We start from the raw sequence: 22,651 nt of genomic DNA, 5'->3' as shown, positions 1-22,651 counted from the left end.
CACCTGTTTTTGTTTTACTGGAACATAGCTATGTCCATTGACTTATGTATGGTCTGTGGCTACTTAGTGGAACATTGGTAGGGTTGTGTATTGCAAAAGAGACCAAATGACCTGCAAGCCAAAAGTATTTATTGTCTGACCCTTTAAGAAGTTTGTGTACCCCTAGGGGAGCCTGGGTGCTCAGTCAGTTAAGCATCCAGTTCAGCTCAGGTCATGATCTCACGGTTTGTGAGTTAAAGCCCCACATCAGACTCTGTGCTGACAGCTCAGAACCTGGAGCCTGCTTCGGATTCTGTGTGTACCTCTCTCTCTGCGCCTCCCCAGTTTAGACTCTGTCTCTCTCTCTCAAAAAATAAACAAACATTAAAAAAAGTTTGCGGAACCAGAAAAGACCCCAAATAGCGAAAACAATCTTCGAAAAGAAAACCAAAGCAGGAAGCATCACAATCCCGGACTTCAGGCTGTATTAGAAAGCTGTAATCATCAAGACAGTATGGTACTGGCACAAAAACAGACCCTCAGATCAATGGAACAGAATAGAGAACCCAGAAATGGACCCACACATGTATGGCCAACTCATCTTTGACAAAGCAGGAAAGAATATCCAATGGAATAAAGACAGTCTCTTCAGCAAATGGTGCTGGGAAAACTGGACAGCGACATGCAGAAAAATGAACCTGGACCACTTTCTTACACCATACACGAAAATAAACTCAAAATGGATGAAAGACCTAAATGTAAGGCAGGAAGCCATCAAAATCCTCGAGGAGAAAGCAGGCAAAAACCTCTTTGACCTCGGCCTCAGCAACTTCTTACTCATCACATCTCTGGAGGCAAGGGAAACAAAAGCAAACATGAACTATTGGGACCTCATCAAAATAAAAAGCTCCTACACCACAAAGGAAACAATCAGCAAAACGAAAAGGCAACCGACGGGATGGGAAAAGATACTTGCAAACAACATTATTAGATAAAGGGTTAGTATCCAAAATCCGTAAAGAACTTCTCAAACTCAACACCCAAAAAACAAATAATCGAGTGAAGAAATGGGCAAAAGACATGAATAGACACTTCTCCAAAGAAGACATCCAGATGGCCAACCGACACGTGAAAAAATGCTCAACATCACTCATCATTAGGTAAATACAAATCAAAACCACAATGAGATACCACCTCACACCTGTCAGAATGGCTAACATCAACAACTCAGGCAACAACAGATGTTGGCGAGGATGAGGAGAAAGAGGATCTCTTTGCATTGTTGGTGGCAATGCAAGCTGATGCAGCCACTCTGGAAAACAGTATGGAGTTTCCTCAAAAAATTAAAATTAGAACTACCCTACAACCTAGCAATTGCACTACTAGGTATGTATCCAAGAGATACAGGTATGCTGTTTCGAAGGGGCACATGCACCCCAATGTTTATAGCAGCACTATCGACAATAGCCAAAGTATGGAAAGAGCCCAAATGTCCATGGATGGATGAATGGATAAAGAAGATGTGGTATATCTATACAATGGAGTATTACTCGGCAACCAAAAAGAATGACATCTTGCCATTTGCAACTACGTGGATGGAACTAGAGGGTATTATGCTAAGCGAAATTAGCCATTTGGAGAAAGACAAATATCATATGACTTCACTCATATGAGGACTTTTAAAAGACAAAACAGATGAACATAAGGGAAGGGAAGCAAAAATAATATAAAAACAGGGAGGGGGACAAAACATAAAAGATTCTTAAATATGGAGAACAAACAGAGGGCTACTGGAGGGGTTGTAGGAGGGGAGATGGGCTAAATGGATAAGGGGCATTAAGGAATCTACTCCTGAAATCATTGTTGCACTATATGCTAACTCACTTGGATGTAAATTTAAAAAAAATAAATGAAAATACAAAAAAGAAAAAAAAAAGTTTGCCTAGCTCCTACTAGAAAATTGTGGTATACACACTCCCAGACCCCTTCCCTGAGACTTCCTAAATCAATATGTGCAGTTCAGCACAGGTGATTCATATACATGATAAACTTTGAGATGCATTAGATATATGACTCAAGTAAACTGTATATTGCTGATTTTTGTTTAATAGACAGACCTTCCGGAGCTTGATACACCAGAATCTGCCAGAATAATAGCATTCATCTCTTGGCTTAGAGAGCAGAGACCATTTTTCCCCATACTTTATGTGATAAGGTAAGTTGAATTTTTCATTTACTAATAGTGAAACAATGTGTTTAGCTTTGCAAGGACCTGTCTTGAATCATAGTTAAATGTGACCTATTGCTTACGCAAACCCTTAAGAAAAAGAGGGGCGCCTGGGTGGCACAGTTGGTTAAGCGTCCGACTTCAGCCAGGTCACGATCTCGCGGTCCTTGAGTTCGAGCCCCGCGTCAGGCTCTGGGCTGATGGCTCGGAGCCTGGAGCCTGTTTCCGATTCTGTGTCTCCCTCTCTCTCTGCCCCTCCCCCGTTCATGCTCTGTCTCTCTCTGTCTCAAAAATAAATAAACGTTGAAAAAAAAAAATTTAAAAAAAAAAAAAAAAGAAAAAGAATTTTCAATAAATATTACTAAATTATGCTTTATATCCAGTTACTAGTAAAAAGTATGTTAAGAGGCACCTGGGTGTTTCAGTTGGTTAAGTTGGTTAAGTGTCTGACTTCAGCTCAGGTCACGATCTCAGGACCTGAATCCTGAGCTCAGGCTCGTGAGTTCGAGCCCCACAATGGGCTCTCTGCCCCTCCCCCACTCGTGCTCTCACTCTTTAAAATAAATATATTTTTTAAAAAAGTGTGTTAAAAGCCTCACGACAAATCCACTGTTTATTTTACTATTACATTTTATCTAATGTATATATTTTTGTCTTTTATTCCTAAGGGATGAGAGTCCAATGAAAGCAAACTTCCTTCAAAACATGGTAGAAGACAGAACAGAATCTGCATTATCATATTATGAATTCCTCTTGCATATACAACAACAAGTAAATAAATGAACAAATGAAGATATTTGACTTATTTTTAAGGAAATTCATGATAATGCCGAACACCTGAGAATGTGTAATACCTTCCTTTTATATTAGGTTTGTGGACTAATGTGATGATTATATGTTCTCACTGTGATTTCAACCAACTATAGCAAATAAAGGACCACAGCAGAGAATCAAACATGCAACTCTGAAATACTGTATTTTTCAAATCAAAATATATCTACGTATATTTGATTGGATACTTTTTTCCTTTGCTGCCAATAATGTTTGAGTTGTTGTGGATTGAAATAAGATGAGACAATATTGCAGAGGTAAAGTAAATTTTGTAAAATAAAGACTTCTGTGTTTCAAATACATTTTTCTCATTTTTTCCTGAAATTTTGGCTGCTACATTTAAAACTTCACAAGACTAAGTGTTGCAGGGACATTATAAATCCATTGATAATGATCTTTTTAACATCAAAAAAATTTTTCAGAAGTAAATACTACATAGAACTAGAACCCATCCCCACACCTGTTTGTTTTTTTTTTTATTTAAAGGAAGAAAAAGGATCATCATGTTAACTAAAACTAGAGTGAACTAACTCCAGTCTAGTTTGAGAAAAAAAATATGAAATAATACAGTCAGTCTTTAAAATCTGTCAGTATTCTCTATGCTTGAAGAACAAAGTCACTTTGAAGTGAAATCTATAATTAAGTGGTTTTCCGATTTGACTGCAGAAGACTTGGGTGGACACACTATCCTATTCTGCAGTGAAAAGAATCAGCTGTCTTCATAAATACACTGAAACTGACAATGATAATAGGGAGATGAGAAACTTTGGTTGTCTTGATCCTTTAAGTAGGCTTTGTTTGGTACATTTCTGCTCTGATGTATAATAGAAGTGTTATATTGGTGAAATGATGAATTAAAAGAAATTAAAGGTTTTTAAAAATTCTGTCTCAAATGCTTAAGTAACATTTTTCTAAGGAGTTTAATTAAATTGGAAGCCGCTCGTAAGATATTTATTCTTGGATATTAAAACTTATTAAAAGCATGAATGCTGCTGTTTGATTTGGTGGATATTAAGATTACACAAATTCACTATATTGAAGTTATGGTAGAAACTTGATTTCTCAACATGCTCAAGATACTGCTTTTTTGATTGAGCCAGAGAAATATTATAGTCAAAACCATTAAGTGAATTTTGTTTACAAATAGGTAAATTATACATTTGTATATTTAAAGTGCTGTGATAGGATGTCTTTAAAAGATTTGGCCCATTTTTCACTGATTCACCTTGTCTTGTATGAACCTCTTAAAGTAAAAGTTCTTCATGTGTAATACTTGATGAAAAGATTTTTGTTTCTTTGTTTTAATGGGTTAGAAAAATGTGTTTACAATCTTGGTCTCATGATCACCAGTGAAATAGTAACTTTCAGGTTTACATCAGTATGAGCTGACTTTAACTCAGTTAAAGGGATAGGGAAGAAGCAGGTCCCCATTAGAGTATATACTACAGCTTGCCTGCTGGATCAGAGTAATTGGGTTTTATAAAAATATCCTCTCCCTTAAGCAGTATTAAGGTTTATCTTCAATATGCAAGTGGTACATTGAACTGGAAATTTTCCTAAAAACTGCTTCATGTATTAGGAAGCAAGTTTCATGTTGTAGCAAATTATGATAAATTTATATTTTCCCCTCTTTTCAAGAAACAGAGTCATCCTTGTGCACTGATGTTTCTTAAAATAACTAAAATTCTCTTCTTAATGTGAATTGTAAATGTTGATATTTGTAGGTCCTTTCTTAAGAGTAGTAAAGAATCTTCCAGAGGGAAAAGTTAGTGCTTCTAGGGACAGTAATCTTCCTTGTGCCTCACTTCATCCCTAAGTGGGTATGACTTGTTATTGCCACATACTTTGTTAGTATATTTCACAAATTTACTTTTTAAATTTTACTTTAAAAATTATTTTAGATAGTGTGTAATATGTACAATCCAGAATGATTTTATAATAGGTCATAAAAACATAACTTTAGTTAAGATTCACAATATTTGTTCTCTGGATAATGAGGGAATGAATGAGCCTTTTGGAGATATTGATATTAAGCAATTATTTTTTGCTGTACTGAATGTGTTTGATTTTTTTTTTTTTTTTGGCAGTAGAGCAGTACCTGCTATCTCATCTTGTATTACTTTTTGATGTAAAGCAACTAATATTTACACTATGCCATATTTTTTTTATTGTAGTTGTAAATTATGAAAGATCCTTGAATTTTCTACAGATCTACAACTACTAAAGTAACAGACAAGGGCAATCTTGGTATTTAAATCTGAGCATGGCAATTCTACCACAAAAAGTACTCTATTTTTCTAATTTCTAGGATTTTTAAAATAACATTTCTGTACGTGACATACTAATATTCGCTCAAGCTGTACCATTTTAGTTTGCATATATTTCATTGTTTTAATTTAATGTAATGTATTGAGTCTAACAGACTGTTTTACAATAATTAGAATTAAAGATTTATTTCTTCTAATTAAAGATGCATAACAGCTATTATCTAAGGGACCATCAAATGTGATTTCAAGATTTTGTTAACTATTTCAAATAAAATCCTTCTATAGAAATTTTAATTTTGTAAAGTAGTGTATAATATTGTAACATTAAATTCTTGTTCTCAAATTCACATATGTATTGATCTTCAATGTGCTGTGTTAAATCTTGCATCTCTTAAATATTAGAGACAAGATTTGTCTTCCTTTTTACAGTTTGTAATTTTCACTGTTTTATTCCTGTAAAAAAAAAAAGTCATTTGTAACCCATGCAAATAATCGTTTGAAATGTGCTAACTTATCAATTTGGCTATTCAATAAAGTTATTGAAAAAGCTTATATATAGTGACTCATCATTTAAAGGGCTATGGATAACTTGCCAGTTACTGAATTGTGTTATGTTGTACACCCAAGTCATTGGAAGGCTATGGCTGAAAGTGGTTTGAATCTAATCTGGTGTTACAGTGGTCATAAGCCAGGGGCACCTGGGTGTCTCAGTTGGTTAAGTGACCAATCTCAGCTCAGGTCGTGAGAGCCTGGAGCCTGTTTCAAATTCTGTGTCCCACTCTATTTCTGCCCCTACCCTGCTTGCTGTGTCTCTGTCTCTCTCAAAAATAAATAAAAACTAAAAAAGAAATTATAGAGTGGTCATAAACTTAATTCTTGATGCTCACTCTTCATAGATTTAAAGTTGGTGTTTTTTGTTTTTTTTTTTAATTCTTGACAGGTTTCAAGTACTACTCCATTGACTTCTGGATCCTTTGGTTATCAGTAAGATGCCTACTGTCAATCTAATTGTTACTTTGAAGATAATGTTAGCTTTCATGATTTTTCTTTTATCTTTAATATTCCTCAGTTTGGCGACTCTGAGTGTATTGTTTATCTTGCTAATTTTTCAGAGCACATTTTAATTTGAAAATCTTTGTATATCTTGATTTATGGAAAATTCTCTTTATTTCTTTAATTGAGGTATGATTGACATATAAAGCTATTTTCTTTTAAAAATATGCTTGTCATTTTCTCTATTCTTTTTTACTTCAGAATTCATACGAGATGTATCTTTTCACTAATTCCTCTTTTGACTATGTCCAGGTTGGACTTTTCATCTCATCTCATGAATATTATATCTGCATACCTGTATTTTTCATTTCTAAGATTAATTTTTTTAATACCCGTCTGGTTTTGGTTGGTTTCTTCCTGTTTTTGCTCAGTAATGTATTCAGACTGTTCTATAAAATTCTTTCTGGGGAAATTCGCATTTTTTTAAGTTTTAATTCCAGTTATTTAACATACAGTATAATATTAGTTTCAGGTGCACCATACAGTGATTCAACAATTACATACATCACCCAGTGCTCATCACAAGTGCCCTCCTTTTCCTCCTCTTCCTCTTCCTCTTCTCCTCCTCCTCTTTCTCCTCCTCTTTCTCCTTTTTTTTTAAAAAAGTATTTTTTTATTAGTATTTTTTTTAAGTAATCTCTACCCCCAGTGTGGAGCTTCATCTCAAGACCCCAAGATCGAGAGTCGCATGTTCTTCCGACTGAGCCAGCCAGGTGCCCCTCAACAAGTGCACTCCTTGTCCCCATCACCTATTTCACCTATACCCTCACCCCCCACAAATTCCAATTTTTTATTTGGTTGGCAGAATTTATTTTTTTTCATTAATTCATGTATTTTGAGAGAGAGGGAGAGAGAGCAGAGGAGGAGCAAAAAGAGAGGGAGATAATCCAAAAAAGGTTCTGCACTATCAGCACAGAGCCCAACATGGGGCTCAGACCTTCAAACTGTGAGATCGTGATCTGAGCCAAGATCGAGTTGGACATGTAACTGACTGAGCCACCCAGGTGCCCCTGGCTGGCAGAATTTAAATGTAGTATTTATTCATGTTTGTTAGAATTTGAGTTTGTAGGTTACTGGAGTGGGAGAATTTTTGTTTTTGTTTTAGCTTATCTCTGTCCAAGTTCTCCATCCCTTCCTAACCATCTAAGGGGTTTTTTAGTTGAATTTTCTGGCCCCTTCCCCAAGACTAGGGGTCATGGTAGTGTCCTGCAATGATTTGGGGCTATCGCCCACCAGCAGTGGGAAGACTAGTTGTCCTCTCTTCTGCTGAACTTAAAAGCTCAAGTTCAAGGCTATGTGGGTCAATAGCAAATGATATTTTGAATAATTTTTGGAGGGAAAGCTTACCTCAAGCAGTGAGTCCTATTTGTCCCTATGTGTTTGTTATGTGGAGCACTTCCAGTGCTTTTTAGCCCATAGAATGTGCTACTGTTGCCTGCTTATGGACCTGCTGCCCAACAGGCCCAATGTTAGCTCTGCAATGCTGCATTTTGGTCTGCTGTTTCTCTTGTTTTTGAGTCTAGTTATTTGTTTTTCTCCCTTGACATTTTTAGCTGTTATTTCTGTGTGGAGTGGAGAGGAGTCCAAGGATCAACTTACTGCCTAAATTTATCCCCCGGAAACTGAATTCCAGTTTTATCACTTATGACTCAATCTTTTCAGCTGTGTATCTACATTTTATCAATCAAGTATTATTAGTAGCCTGCCTAAACAATGCTTCTAGCATCAAATAAAAATTATACATAAGACTCATTGAAAATGCCATGTTTTGGGGCACTTGGGTGGCTCAGTCGGTTAAGCATCTGACTTCAGCTCAGGTCATGAACTCTCGGTTCTTGAGTTCGAGCCCCACACCGGGCTCTGTGCTGACAGCTCAGAGCCTGGAGCCTGCTTCAGATTCTGTGTCTGCCTCTCTGTTCCTCCCCCCGTCACACACACACAGACACACACACACACTCTCTCTCAAAAATAAATAAAGATTAAAAAAATTTTTTAAAAATGCCTTCTTTTGACACTTCCTCTAAAAGAAAAATTTCTGCAACTATTCATGTAAGTGTAATCTAGTGCTGTCAGTGCTAGATTTGTGGCAAAGTGGTAAGTTTTTTAAAGTTAATTTATGTATTGTGGGAGGAGGGGCAGAGAGAGGGAGAGACAGAGTCCCAAGCAGGCTCTTTGCTGTCAGCACAGAGCCCGACATGGGGCTGCAATCCACAAACACTGAAAAAAATCAAGGCAGACGCTTAACCCAGTCACCCAAAGTGCCCAAAATGGCAAAGTTTTAAAGAATGGATTTGCCCTTGTAAAGTCCATAGTGAGGGAGATAGAAATTAATATAAGAATCTTAAGTATGTGAGGCACCTGGGTGGCTCAGTCAGTTAAGTGTCCCACTCTTTTTTTTTTTTTTTTAACATTTTTTTAATTCATTTCTGAGAGAGAGGGCATGAAATAGGAGGGGCAGAGAGAGGAAGAAGGATCCAAAGGGGCTCTGCCCTGACAGCAGAGAGCCCAATGTGGGGCTTGAACTCATGAGGCATGAGATCATGACCTGAGCTGAAGTCAGAAGCTTAACTGGCTGAGCCACCCAGCCACTGAGCCATCTAGATACCCTGTTTCTGACTTTTGATTTCAGCTCGGGTCATGATCTCTGCATTCCTGAGTTCAACCTCCATGTCAGGCTCTGCACTGACAGCAAGGAGCCTTCTTGGCATTCTGTCTCCCTTGCTCTCTGCCCTTCCCCCACTCTCTCTCTGTCTCAAGAATAAATAAATTAAAAAAAATCTTAAGTACGCACATCATTTGTCAAAGAATCACTTATACCACTGACAAGTACTAGGAAGTTTAATAAACTGCAGAAACCCATAGATAAATGGTTCCTCAGGAATGAGAAAGTATGTGACATAAAATCTTCACATTTCTAATTCTTATCTAACTAAAGGGGCCATCATGCATCTAAGGAGACAAATTTTTTATTTGGCTTTCTATAGGCCTTCTTAAGTGAAAAAAATATTGTTTATCCTAGAATTGTATTTGGTTTCAATTTATCAGAACTATACTTCATTAAGTTCTGCACATTTATTATACTTAACAATTACTTCGGTTTTAGAATTTTTTAAAGACACTATTGGGGACTCAGATATAGGTCTGTACACAAAGGCAGGGGAACCGTTTCTAATGCTTTATAATTATTAACCAGGGCATGTCCTTGGGACTTAGCTTTCATTCCATCAAGGGAGAACATCCGCATTTATTTATATTTTTATTTTTTAATGTTTATTTATTTTTGAGAGAGTGTGAGTGGGGGAGGGGCAAAGAGAGGGGGTGAGCAGAGGATCTGAAGCAGGTTCTACGCTGACAGCACTGAGCCCAATGTGAGGCTTGAACTCTTGAACTGCAAGATCATGACCTGAGCTGAAGTCAGATGCTCAACTGACTAAGACACCCAGGCACCCCTATTTCTAAACAAACAAACAAACAAATAAATAAATGTTTATTTATTTTGAGAGAGAAAGAGAGCATGGATGCCAGCAGGGGAGGGGCAGAGAGGGACAGAGAGAATCCCAAGCAGGCTTTGCGAAGTGAGCACAGAGCCCAAGGAGGGGGTTCAATCTCCAGAACCATGAGATCACAACTTGAGCTGAAAGCAAGAGTCCTAGGGCACCTGGGTGGCTCAGTTGGTTAAGCCTAGAACTTTGGCTCAGGTCATGATTTTGTGCTTCCTGAGTTTGAGCCCTGTGTTGGGCTCTCTGCTGACAGTTCAAGAGCCTGGAATCTGCTTCAGTTTCCAGTTTCTGTCTCCTTCTTTCTCTTATCTTCCCGGCTTGAGTGCTTGCTCTCTCTCTCAAAAAACAAACAAGCAAAGAAAAACCAAGAGAGTCCCATGCTTAACCCACTCAGCTGCCCAAACACCCCAAAATCCGTGTTTATACCTCAGCTCCTCATGTTATTGAATCCAAAAGATAAATTGTTAGATTTTTTTTTACACTTTTTTTCTTAAACTTCTTATCTGTTTGGAACAGAGTCAGGTGACTAATGGTTAAATACAGTATTTCATTACTTTCTGTTTAGGGAGGATTTCACCTGCTTCCTAATTTTGACTATGAGTTTGACTCATTCTGGTTTCATTGCAGGGGACCCACTAGATAGCCTCACCCTCTGGAGCCTCAGGTGTGAATCGGCCACAAGGCCTCCTCAGCAAGCGTTGACGGATTATTCAATTCCTTCGTTCTTTTACTCATTCACTTTATCTTTATGATTAACAGCTGCATACCAAATGCAGGGCTGCGTTATGACTTTTGTATGCCCTACACACTTTTCTTTCATGGGCTCCTTCCTCCATACAGGCATTATTAAATCGTATTTTAGGACTGTGTTAGCAAAGGATGACTATAATCCAGGTCAGATTATTATATATTAATTATTATGCTTTTCTTCTGACTTTAAAATAAATTAAAACATTTTCGATGCTAAGTGAAATAAGCCATACAGAGAAAGACAGATACCATATGGTTTCACTCTTATGTGGATCCTGAGAAACTTAACAGGAACCCATGGGGGAGGGGAAGGAAAAAAAAAAAAAAAGAGGTTAGAGTGGGAGAGAGCCAAAGCATAAGAGACTGTTAAATACTGAGAACAAACTGAGGGTTGATGGGGGGTGGGAGGGAGGAGAGGGTGGGTGATGGGTATTGAGGAGGGCACCTTTTGGGATGAGCACTGGGTGTTGTATGGAAACCAATTTGACAATAAATTTCATATATTAAAAAAAAACAAAAACAAAAAACAAAAACATTTTCTCAGTCTCCTAATACTATTGTGGACCTCAACACTGCTTTAAGGTAAGTGGGCCCCGTTGAGCGCTCACATTGTTCCAGGAGTTGCAGTTGTGAACAATATACAATGCTGGAGCCTACATTCTAGCTGGTGAGAAACAGACATAAACAAAGTAAGTACATTTATCTTTCGAATCGGTTACAAGTGTTAAGAAAAAACAATAAGGAGAACGTTACGGAGTGTTGAGAAGGGTGGCAATTTAAACAGAATGGGCAGGACAAGCATCACTAGGCAAGCCTTGAAGGAAGATGTGAACAAGGCCTGGAACACGACAGGTATATACTTGGGGAAAAAAGACCATTAAGGAGAAAGTCTCAGCCACAAAAACAAAACCTAAAAGCAACTCTCCCCAAAGCGTCGCTCCTCGAGTTACGTATTTCCGTAATCTATAAGCGAGGTCGCAGAAGGTCATTGGAAACAAGTGCCTGCCGCAGCAACCTCCATTTTGCTTTTGGGCACAAGCCTAAGCTACGTCTGGGCCTCATCTGTATTCCTTTACCTCTCGTTAGTTTGGGGGTTCGCTTTTCTTCATGTCCTCGTGAAGAGCAGAGAACCCTGTCGACGGAGGAGAGGAACATTGATAGTTAAAACAGGCAGGAGGAACTAGGGCGGCCCACTCTGCCCTCATTCAAAATGGCGGCGCGAGACTCGTGCTTTGTCCGGTCGGGTGGCGCGCATGCTTAGCCAGCCTCTCCGGCTTGGCGTTCTGGAGGGGCGGGCCTACGGCGGGGGAGGCGGGGGGGGGGTGGGGGGCGGCTCGCGCCCAGCGGCCTGGCCTGAAGTCATCTGCGCTGCCTCTGCTACCTGCAGCACCACCTTCATCCTTCCCTACCTATGGAGGGGAAGATGGAGCCTGTGACCGTAGCGACAGATAGCGGGGACCGGCCGGGGGCTCCAGCGGGCTCAGGCCTGTCGGCTTCCCAGCGTCGGGCCGAGCTGCGGCGGAGGAAGCTGCTGATGAACTCGGAACAGCGCATCAACCGGATCATGGGCTTTCACAGGCCCGGGAGTGGCGCAGGTGAGAACCTCCCATCTCCCTTCAGCTCCCGCCCACCTTTTTGAGTCTTGAGGATCGTTCTTGCTTTCCCTCCAACGCCCCGCTGATCTTTTTGACAAAGCTCTGCTCTCTGACCTCCCCTCTGTCCCTGCTTTTTAGGTGATGTCTCAAGTTCTCACTTCTTAATCTCTGGACGTTTCTAGTACCTGTCTTCAGTTTTCCGTAGGTTTCGCTCTCAGATTTTCCCTGTTCCCGCCCCAGGTTGTGAAACCTTGGCTCCTGAGCCCTATGGCATGGTGCCCTCTGCCCAGGTATGCTAGACAGCCCCTTGTTCCCCTTCTTTCCCCACGCCCTCCCCTCTTTTGAAGGGCTCACATTTTCCGCCCCGGTTACATTGCTCTCTTGTGCCCTTCAGGAAGAATACTTGGCTTTCTTTCCGTTCCAGATGCTTTCCCTTCTAGTGCCTTCCCTAGTATCTATCTTCCTTTTTTTGCTTTTCGCTGTTACTCTGTCGGCACAGGGGAGCTTGTGCTTACTGAACTGCCCCCCTAGTCCTTCCTACGTGGATCTAGGACCCTTACAGTCATATCGTAGTGTCTGTGTTCAGTGCCCTCAACACTGTCATCTGCAGGCTTTCAACAACAGGAGAATAAATTTGGAGCGACCATTCTCTGTACCCTAACAAGTGGGCCGTGCCCACCAGAGGTCTTCTCTCTTAGTGTGCTGAGATTGATGTCAGGAACTGCATTTAACCCTAAAGAGAGTTCCTCATTTCTCCCCCAATGCATGTACGATGAGTTCCTAAAAAATTTTTTTCATGTGATTATTTATGGAACACTTAATATGAGCTAGTGTTCTCCAAGTTTCCATTCAGTGCCTATAGTAATTGACGCTTAGTCACTGTTCGCAAGCTTCTTAAATCTTTGTGATTTCTGTGGGGCTTTAGATAGACAGCTCTGAACTTTTAGATAGTTCACAGGTTTGCAGCCAGAACTAGTAGGAAAGGCAAGAAGCACTTTTTCAAATTCATCTAGAACAGCAGCTAGAAAACACATTTCTCCCTTTAATAATTAAAAGCAGGGTATTTATTCTTTCCCAAGACATGTATTTGTTATCCTTCTCGAGGTACATTCTGTATTTTGTTCTTTTGCTTTGAACATTCTGTCACTAAAGGCTTTATTTTGTATTTAAACCCGAAAAGCATCCTAAAACTGCTTAAGTACCTACTAATGGCTCCAGCACTACAGTGGGAGGATTACGTAAACAGTAGCTGTAGGATATGCCACACCCTATGCTGACAGGACTCTGGATTCAGAATTGTAATATTAAAATACAGGTTTTAAAGAGCTTTAATCGTTTTATATTTTTAATCAGATAGGCTAGAGCAGGCAGTGCAGTCATACTTCTGGGATACATTATCCATGAAAACCTGGTCTTTTTGGCTTGCTCCATCCATGACCATCTTTCCCAATTTGTCTGCTAGTCTTCTACTCCCCAAATTTGGATTATGTCCTTTGCAGGAAAACTCTTCTGGAGTGATGTATTTTGAGCGTGTAGAGGAAGGAACTAGTTTATTTTTTCATGCGGAACCAGTATTTAGATTCAGAGACTGCAGAGTTCTACCAGTAGCAGCATATTTTTTAATCTTAACGTGAAAGGTGTTTGCCAGTATACACTACATAAGGCTTCTAAATTTCTCTTCTCAGAAGAAGAAGGTCAAACAAAATCAAAGCAGGACAGTGACAAACTGAACTCTCTCACCATCCCTTCAGTTTCAAAGCGAGTAGTGCTGGGCGATTCTGTTGGTACAGGAACTACTGACCAGCAAAGTGATGTGGCCGAGGTAAAGGGGACTCAGCTGGGAGACAGATTGGACTCTTTCATTAAACCACCTGAGTGCAGTAATGATGTAAACCTTGAGCTCCGGCAGCGGAACAGAGGGGACCTGACAGCAGACACTGTCCAGAGGGGTTCTCGCCATGGCCTCGAACAGTACCTCTCCAGGTTTGAAGAAGCAATGAAGCTACGGAAACAGCTGATTAGTGAGAAACCCAATCAAGAAGATGGAAATACAGCAGAAGAATTTGACTCTTTTCGAATATTTAGATTGGTGGGATGTGCTCTTCTTGCCTTTGGAGTCAGAGCTTTTGTTTGCAAGTACTTGGTAAGAAACATAATGGAAAATGCAAATTGGTTATGTGATGAGGACTATTAATCTGTGGGACTGATTGCCAATATTACTGTTTACCAGATTCATGTGGCTGTTTGGGGATATAGTATAAACGGCTGTTCACCTAGATATAGATGAAATGTCCTGGTTAAATACAGAGCCCAGTAATAATTGCTTAACTCTTTCTGTATTCTAGGCAGCATTCTAAGTGCTTTACATGTATTAATTCATTTAACCTCATCCTCCTGAACTAGGTATCATTGGACTCTTTGTTTTATAGATGAAGGAATGAAGCCTCAGGGGTTAAGTCATTTGCCCAAGGTCACATCACTAAGTGACAGCTGGGCAGTTGCTTTCCAAAGCCAAAGGGTAAAGTATCTACATGTACTATAGATTAATTACCACCTTTCAAATAATTTGAAACCTTAAAATGCAGTTGCTGTGGTCCTGAACAGGAGCTTTAATTTAATATAATCCTGAACCACATAATTTTCCTGTCGTTCAGAAAGCACCTCAGCATTTTATAATGTGGTAGTATCATCATAATGGCAGTTCGTCTTTATTTTACCAGAACGTGCCGGGAGAATTGAAGAAAGCCATAGCTCATAGTTTAGTGTCTTGCTCTTCGAAGTATTTCCATTCACTAGACATTTAAAGAATATCTACCAGGTACCAGGTACATAAGCAAATTTTTCAGATTATGAAAGTTTAGGTTCCTCGGCAAAAACCTTTCTTAAAATCAGTTTTATGCATTTTTTCTTAAGTGAGAATCTGTTGTACAGACTTTTTTCTGATGTTAAATTGTCCTAGCTTTCAGCGTTTAGTGAGATGTGTAGCTGCTTTCTCTTATTGAGAGGGCTCTGTGTTTTTATGATTTGAAAGTTAGGTCCTATTTTTATGCCTCATTTTTGTGTGAGGTTTTTTTGGTTTTCTGGGGTTTTTTTGCTATGAGATTTTCAGCTGCTATTTCTAAGTACTTCCATCTGGTGATGTTTGTTTGCTTGTTCACTCCATAATATTTTTACGTTTAGGAATAAATGTAAATTAATTATTGTTTTGATCTTTCTGATTGTATTGTGTGAGAAGCAAGAAAACCATGCCATTTTATCTATAACAAGAATAGCTTGTCATTTGGATGCCAGAGATAGAGTTAATAAGTCAACTTCTTGCCCCAGAGTCTGGGAATGCATGTTATCTTTTGAGTACTGGGCCTTTATGTGTGCTTCGAAATTGTCAGTTAGTTCCTTCTCGGTGAGAGAGATGTTACTGCATAATGTGTTACACATCTATCACCATTGAATACTCTAAATCATTTAAAGAGTAAATTTTTGTGAGAGAAGACATTTTGGGGGACATCAAAATAATGTGACTTGAGAAGCATGTTTTTTAATAAGGACTTAATTATAAGCTTAATTATAAACTTATTTATAAACTTAATTATAAGTTTTATAATAAGGCAATCTAGTCCCTTTAGTTTTTTCACCCTTCTGCAGAAACAAGACTGCTCTCAGCCACTAAAATTAAGTTGTTGGTTTTTTGGTTTTTTTTACCATGTTTTTGCTTGGAATTTTACAGCTGCTGTTAGTTTAGCTTGATTTGTTGTGATTTGAATGATAATGTTGGAAATACATAACTTTATCTTCTGTCTTCACAGTCCATATTTGCTCCGTTTCTTACTTTACAACTTGCATACATGGGACTATACAAATACTTTCCTAAGGTAAATTAAAATTTTTTCTAAATTGGGGTGATGTGTTTAGACCGATTAATGATTAGATAATTCTAAGAGCTTAAAAAAAATTAGTCATACTCATGGTCTGAATCAGTGTTACTAAGAGTGTCATTGTCCCACCAATACTGATCTTAAAACTTTCATTTCTATTTATAATGAGTTAAGTTCAGGAGGGAGTGATTAGAAACTTGTTAGCAATTTGAAATTGCCATAACATTTTTATCATATTTTACAAATATGTCGATCTACCATAGACTGGTGGAAAAACTTAACTACAGAATTTGAATAGTACTTGTCTGAGAAAGTATTGAGTTTAATTACTTAGTGAATGTAGTGATGAATTGTCTGTAATAAAGGAAATTAATTTTAAGAGGGGCCATTTATCTTACTGTGCTCCTTTCTAGATGCTTAACAGCAGTGCTGTTTATCTTAATGTCAAGGGCCTGGTATTTTCAAGAAATATTTGGCCAAAACTGCATTACAGAATCATGTAGAGTGTTCGTGTTTACCTAGTTGGCTTACTTACAAATGTATACACAGTTTTATGGGACTTGAGTGGTGGAGAAAATAACCTCACTTATGTGATTGAGTTTTGTATGACTTTTTTACTGAAAAACAGGTACTTGGTCATTTGCTTAGTTATTTGTTATTATTATTTATTATTTGTGTTTATTTTTTGAGAGAGCGAGGGAGACAGAGCATGAGTGGGGGGGGGGGGGGAGAGAGAGACACACACACAGAATCCAAAGCAGACTCCAGGCTCTGAGCTGTCAGTACAGAGCCTGACTTGGGGCTGGAACTCAGTGAAATGCGAGATCATGCCCTGAGTGGAAGTTGGTAGTTTAACCAACTGAGCCACCTAGGCACCCCCTCATGTGTATTTTGAATGGGGTTTGAAACATTTATATTTATGAAGAGTCAAATAGGCCATATATATAAAGTAAGAGAGAGAAGAAAGAAATGTAATTTTATTTTACTTTAAAATTTATTTAGTTTTTTTGATTATATAGATGTATATTTATTGACCTCGCCCCCCCAAGAAAAGTAATTAATTAAAGTGTCTGTTTAGAAATTAATTCTTTAAACACTGATTATAGTTTTACAATAGCAAAGTTTGGAAACAACGAAGATGTCTACTAATAAATCACCTATTAGGGGCGCCTGGCTGGCTCTGTCAATAGAGTATATGACTCTTAATCTCTGGGCCAAGAGTTTGAGCCTCATGTTGGGTGTGGCGTCTACTTAAAATAAAAATGTTCTTTAAAAAAAAAAAATTTTTTTAATGTTTATTTCTGAGAGACAGAACATGAGTGGGGGAGGGGCGGAGAGAGAGGGAGGCACAGAATCCCAAGCAGGCTCCAGGCTCCGAGTTGTCAGCACAGAGCCCGACACGGGGCTTGAACTCACAAACTGTGAGATCATGACCTGAGCTGAAGTCGGTTGCTCAACCGACTGAACCACCCAAGCACCCCAAAAATGTTTTAAATATTAAAAAAAAATAAAATGACTCACTAAATTATGGCATATCCATTCAGAATGATGAAGCTCTGATGTATAGATAATAGTAAGCTCGCCAAGAGATACTAAGAAGAAAACAAAATGCAGCATAGGATCTATAGTATATTGCTTTTTTCGTAAAAAGGAGAATAATATATATTTGATTTTGCTTGTGTATGTGTGAAGAAACTGGAAGTTTTGTGATTTTTTTTTTTTTAAGATTTTAGTTTTAAGTAATCTCTATACCCAACATAGGGCTCAAACCTACAACCCTGATAACAAGATTCGCACTATCTGAGCCATCCAGGAATCCCATAAACTCTGGAAAAATATTACATGAAACTATTAACAGCAGTTATTTGTGATAGGAATGTGTGGGGGTTACTAGGTAAACGGGGGAGAGAAAAGGAAGGGAGATTACTGTATACTTTGTACTTTTCTCTCAACAAAACATTTTTTTATGGATGTGTCTTTTTTTTTTTTTTAAGTGTATTTATTTTGAGAGAGAGAGAGAAAGAGAATCCCAAGCAGTTCCAAGCTGTCAGTGCAGAGCCCGACTCCAGGCTCGATCTCATAAACCATGAGATCCTGAAATCAAGAGTTGGACACTTAACCAACTGAGCCACCCAGGTGCCCCTGTAACTTTTCTTTTTAAGATAAAAAACAATTTTTTTAAGTAATCTCCACACCTACATGGGGTTGAACTTACCACCCTGAGATCTAGAGTCACATGCATTAGCAGCTGAGCCAGCCAGGTACCCCTTTGTTTCATTTTATTTTCTTTCCCTCTCTTCCTTCCTTCTTTCCTTCCTTCTTTCTTTCTTTCTTTCTTTCTTTCTTTCTTTCTTTCTTTCTTTCTTTCTTTTCTTTCTTTCTTTCCTTTTTTTTACATGTTTATCACTTATTTTTGAGAGAGAGAGTGCCTGTGAACAGAAGTGAGTGGGGGAAGGGCAGAGAGAGAGGGAGACAGAAAATCCCAAGCAAGCTCCATGCTGCCAGCGCAGAGCCTGTCACAGGGCCAAAGCCACGAACCATGAGATCATGATGTGAGCTTAACTAACTGAGCCACCCAGGCACCTTTTTTTTTTTTAGAGATTTTATTTTTAAGTAACCTCTACACCCAGCATGGGGCTTGAATTTACAACCCCGAGATCCAGAATAACATGCTCTACCGACTGAGCCAGCCAGGTGCCCCTTGTAGGAACACTTAAGAAAAAATTCTTTTTTTAATGTTTATTTTTGAGAGAGACAGAGACAGAATGTCAGTGGTTTGGGGCAGAGAGAGAGGGAGACACAGAATCTGAAGCAGGTTCTGGGCTCTGAGCTGTCAGCACAGGGCCCAATGCCAGGCTTGAACTCACAAGCTGTGAGATCATGACCTGAGCCGAAGTCAGATGCTCAACCGACTGAGCCATCCAGGCGCCCCTGGAACAGTTTTTAAACAGACAGAAATGTTTAAAGAATTGTACAGTGAGCGCCCATTTCTACTTATTACCTAAATTCTACAAGTAACATTTTGTTATATTATCATGATTTATGCAATTTATCCATTTTCAGTCCATCTTTTTTTTTTTCCTTGATGAGTTTCAAAGTATGTTGTAGATGTTGACATCAAATATGCTTTACCCCTACATATTCTGGTCAGGTGTCATTAACTACAATTCAGTGGTTGTTTATGGTTATTCTTGTTTTCATTAAGGTAAAATTTTCACACAGTAAAATGCTCAAATCTTTAGTGAGTTTTGTCAGCCTGTGAGTCCCAAATCCTTTAAAGGTTTAGAACATGACTGTTAGGAATTTCCACTGTGTCCCTTTTCAGTCAGCTTTCAGCCCCTTACACCCGGAGGGTCTGATTGTTTTTTTCCCACCATAGATTAGTTTTTGCCTATTTTAGTACTTCTTTCTTTCCTTTTTTTTTTTAAGATTTCATTTATTAAAAAAAATTTTTTTTGTTTATTTATTTTGAGAGAGAGAGTGCGCACAAGTGGGGAAGGGGCAGAGAGAAGAGAGACACAGAATCCCAAGCAGGCTCTGCCTCATCAGTGCAGAGCCTTTTGTGAGGCTCCAGCTTATGAAGTAGGAGATCATGACCTGCACTGAGATCAAGAGTCGGATGCTTAACCGACTGAGCCACCCAGGTGCCCCTAAGTATTTTATTTTTAAGTAATCTCTATACCCAGCGTGGGGCTCAAACTCAAAACCCCGAGATCAAGAGCCAGCCCGCTGCTCCTGTTTTAGTATTTCATATATGTGGAATCATTCTTGTACATACTTTTTTGTGCAAGGCTTCTTTTATCCTGCATAATATTGAGTTTCATCCATGTTTTTGAGTGTATCAGGCCATCCACACCCCCTTTTTTTTTCTTAGTAATATTCCATTGTATGACTGTGTGCATTTGTTGATCTCATCTCCTGTTGATGGTCATCTTGTTTCCAATTTTTGGTTATTATGTCTAAAGCAGCTGACAATTTCTATGAATCCTTTTGTAGACATAGGCTCTATTTTCTCTTGGGTAACCTTTGCTTTTTATATTTAAAAAGTTTTTTAATCATGTGACTGGGTTTGTTGATAACCAAATTGATAAATAAAAATTCAGCCTTGGGTCGCCTGGGTGCCTCAGTCGGTTAAGCATCGACTTCAGCTCATGTCATGATATCATGGTTTGTGAGTTGGAGCCCTGCATTGGCCTTTGTGCTGACAGTGCAGAGCCTGGAGTCTGCTTCGAATTCTATGTCTCCCTCTCTCTCTGCTCCTCCCCTGACCTCTCTCTCTCTCTCTCTCTGTCTCAAAAATTAAGATTAAAAAAAAAAAGATAATAGTACTCTTTAAAAAAAAAATTCAGCCTTGAATCTAAAAATTAGATGAGAAAATTTTATCGGGGGTACATGTTCCATGATATCCTACTGCATGCGTAACAAGTGTGAATTCCTTTGCAAGGCAGATAGGGCTCTACAGAATGTTGTGATGATTCTGTCACGAATAACTCTGTCCTTTAGTATGGCTGTCACTCTTCAGGCTTTTGTTGTCGTGAGACTTACCTTACAATGAGATTTCTCCTCTCATTTTTATCCAGCTAAATCTTGCTCATTCTTGAAGGCCTGTTTTCAATTTCCAATTCTACTTCCTTTTGAAATAAGATCTTCACTGTGCTTTCTTTATGCATATAACCGTGGACTAATTTCTATCTTCTTTGAGCCACTATGCTATACATTATCCATGCCATTCATTTAGCAGTTATTTATGTCCTGTGTAGTAATGTTTTTCCTGTTTTTGTCTTGTGCGGTTGTATATATCTTAAATTGTTATTTTTGCCTTGCCTCTAAGGCTTTTTTTTTCACTTTTGATAGCATGAATGGTGTCTTTCCCATTATTGCCTAGCGATAGGCATTATATGCTTTACACATTATATGCTTAGTAAATGTTGGTTGATATATTACTGATTGATGTATTGAAACTTCAGTAATAGTTTTGAATCATTTCGGCGAAAATAGCAGCACTGATCATGTATGTATAGAGCTTAAGTAGTCTTCTGAAAGCTGTAAGATTTATTTAAGTCTTTCTGTGTACAGGGTGAAAAGAAGATAAAGACAACAGTACTAACAGCTGCACTTCTATTATCTGGAATTCCTGCTGAAGTGATAAATCGATCGATGGATACCTATAGTAAAATGGGAGAAGTTTTCACAGATCTCTGTGTCTACTTTTTCACTTTTATCTTTTGTCATGAACTCCTCAATTACTGGGGCTCTGAAGTACCATGAAGCTTGGAGAACACAGAAGGAGAAGCTTATAAAAAAGCAACTTCTCATCTATATTGCAGTGTCTCTAAAAGAGGCAAATCAGTTTACACCTTTATGTCATTCTTTTACTTTATAGGGTTGTAAAATCATTTGATTAGGAATGGAATGGCAGGTTCCCTGATTTAAAAGTGTTGAGTTTGTATTAATACTGATGTGAAGAATATACTACCATGGTCACTAATTGACTTTTCTTGTTTGATTAGAATCCCTAGTCTGTACCTTTCCCTAACTTCTAAGATTTGTAATTCCTCTTTTGGGAGCAGAGCTACTGCTTTTAGGAGAGCAGATGCACACGGTCTCAGCCAGCCCCAAAGGCTGCGACTTGTATTTGTGTTGTTCTGTCCTGAGAAATGGAGCTGTCTTAAAAATAAAATGAAAGAAACTGAATTGTCTAATGTTAAGTCTGCACGTTTTAACTTATAAGAGCTGAATAAGGTAGCCAATTTTATCTTGTTGAGTATCTTAATTTTTACTTCAGCCTAAATATGGAGTAATAGATGAAGTGATTAACATTCATACATGTGAACTTAGAAGGTATTTATGAGGATATTTATTTTAATTTTTATTTATGAAAATTTTTTTATTACCAAACTCAGAATTGGAAATTTTCACTTTTGAGTTTTCATTTTCTACAACTAAGGTTTTAAAGCAAACTAGAACAGCATGATTAGTAGGTATAAAAATGAAATTTGAAAATTGACTGCGGTATGCAACCCACTATCATAGATACCCTTTTAACTAACTTGGTAACTATCATATTTGGAAGGTTATAAAACATTAGGTGTTAATTTTGCTTGTTATCACATTACCTTAAAGATCTTTGTATGGTCTGTTTGATTAATCCTTGTGAAAGGATATATATTAATTAAAAGCATATATATCTTTTTTTTTTAAAGTTTTATTTATTTAAGTAATCACTATATCCAGTGTGGGGCTTGAGCTCATGACTTCAAGATCAAGAGTTGCACGCCCCTCTGACTCAGGCACCGCTAAAAAATACACCTTTTTTTTTTCATTACTCCCAAAGTCTTCATTTTTTGTCATTTTACTTTGAACTAGAATAATAGAGAATAAGTATAGTAATTTAAGTGTATCCCCTGACTTAGGATAAGATGATGAGCACATGTTCTTCCTGATTCCATAATGAATCTAGAATCAAGAAGATTAAAAAGCATCCTCGGATTTGTCATCTTCCTCCCAATCCCTAGGAAGACACTAGTGGTCTTCAATTGTACGTGTTAACTTCTTTTGTGTCTTTAAAAAAAAAAAA

The 22,651-nt window shown here is 38.3% G+C and overlaps 2 protein-coding genes across 3 annotated transcripts in view; both read left to right on the top strand.

The window, feature by feature from the left end:
* Positions 1-5,856, top strand: part of SEC24A (SEC24 homolog A, COPII component) — a 73,234-nt gene extending 67,378 nt beyond the window's left edge. For both annotated transcript variants that reach the window (XM_086703811.1, XM_025924127.2), the window contains 2 exons: positions 2,091-2,194; positions 2,875-5,856. In XM_086703811.1, the coding sequence (XP_086559937.1) occupies positions 2,091-2,194; positions 2,875-2,989 (219 nt within the window). In that variant the 3' untranslated portion in view covers positions 2,990-5,856. The remainder of the gene's footprint in view (positions 1-2,090; positions 2,195-2,874) is intronic.
* Positions 5,857-11,915: 6,059 nt separating this feature from the next.
* Positions 11,916-21,768, top strand: CAMLG (calcium modulating ligand). Its single transcript, XM_025924217.2, has 4 exons — positions 11,916-12,202; positions 13,888-14,345; positions 16,006-16,071; positions 21,151-21,768. The coding sequence occupies exons 1-4, from the start codon at positions 12,019-12,021 to the stop codon at positions 21,340-21,342; spliced, it is 900 nt and encodes a 299-aa protein (XP_025780002.1). The 5' UTR covers positions 11,916-12,018; the 3' UTR covers positions 21,343-21,768.
* Positions 21,769-22,651: the final 883 nt, after the last annotated feature.

This window comes from Puma concolor, chromosome A1, assembly GCF_028749965.1.
Source record: "Puma concolor isolate L17-30 chromosome A1, mPumCon1.1.hap2, whole genome shotgun sequence".
Taxonomy (NCBI): domain Eukaryota; kingdom Metazoa; phylum Chordata; class Mammalia; order Carnivora; family Felidae; genus Puma; species Puma concolor.
The sequence above is the reverse complement of the archived record's forward strand: the minus strand, read 5'-3'. Positions and strand labels throughout refer to the sequence as shown.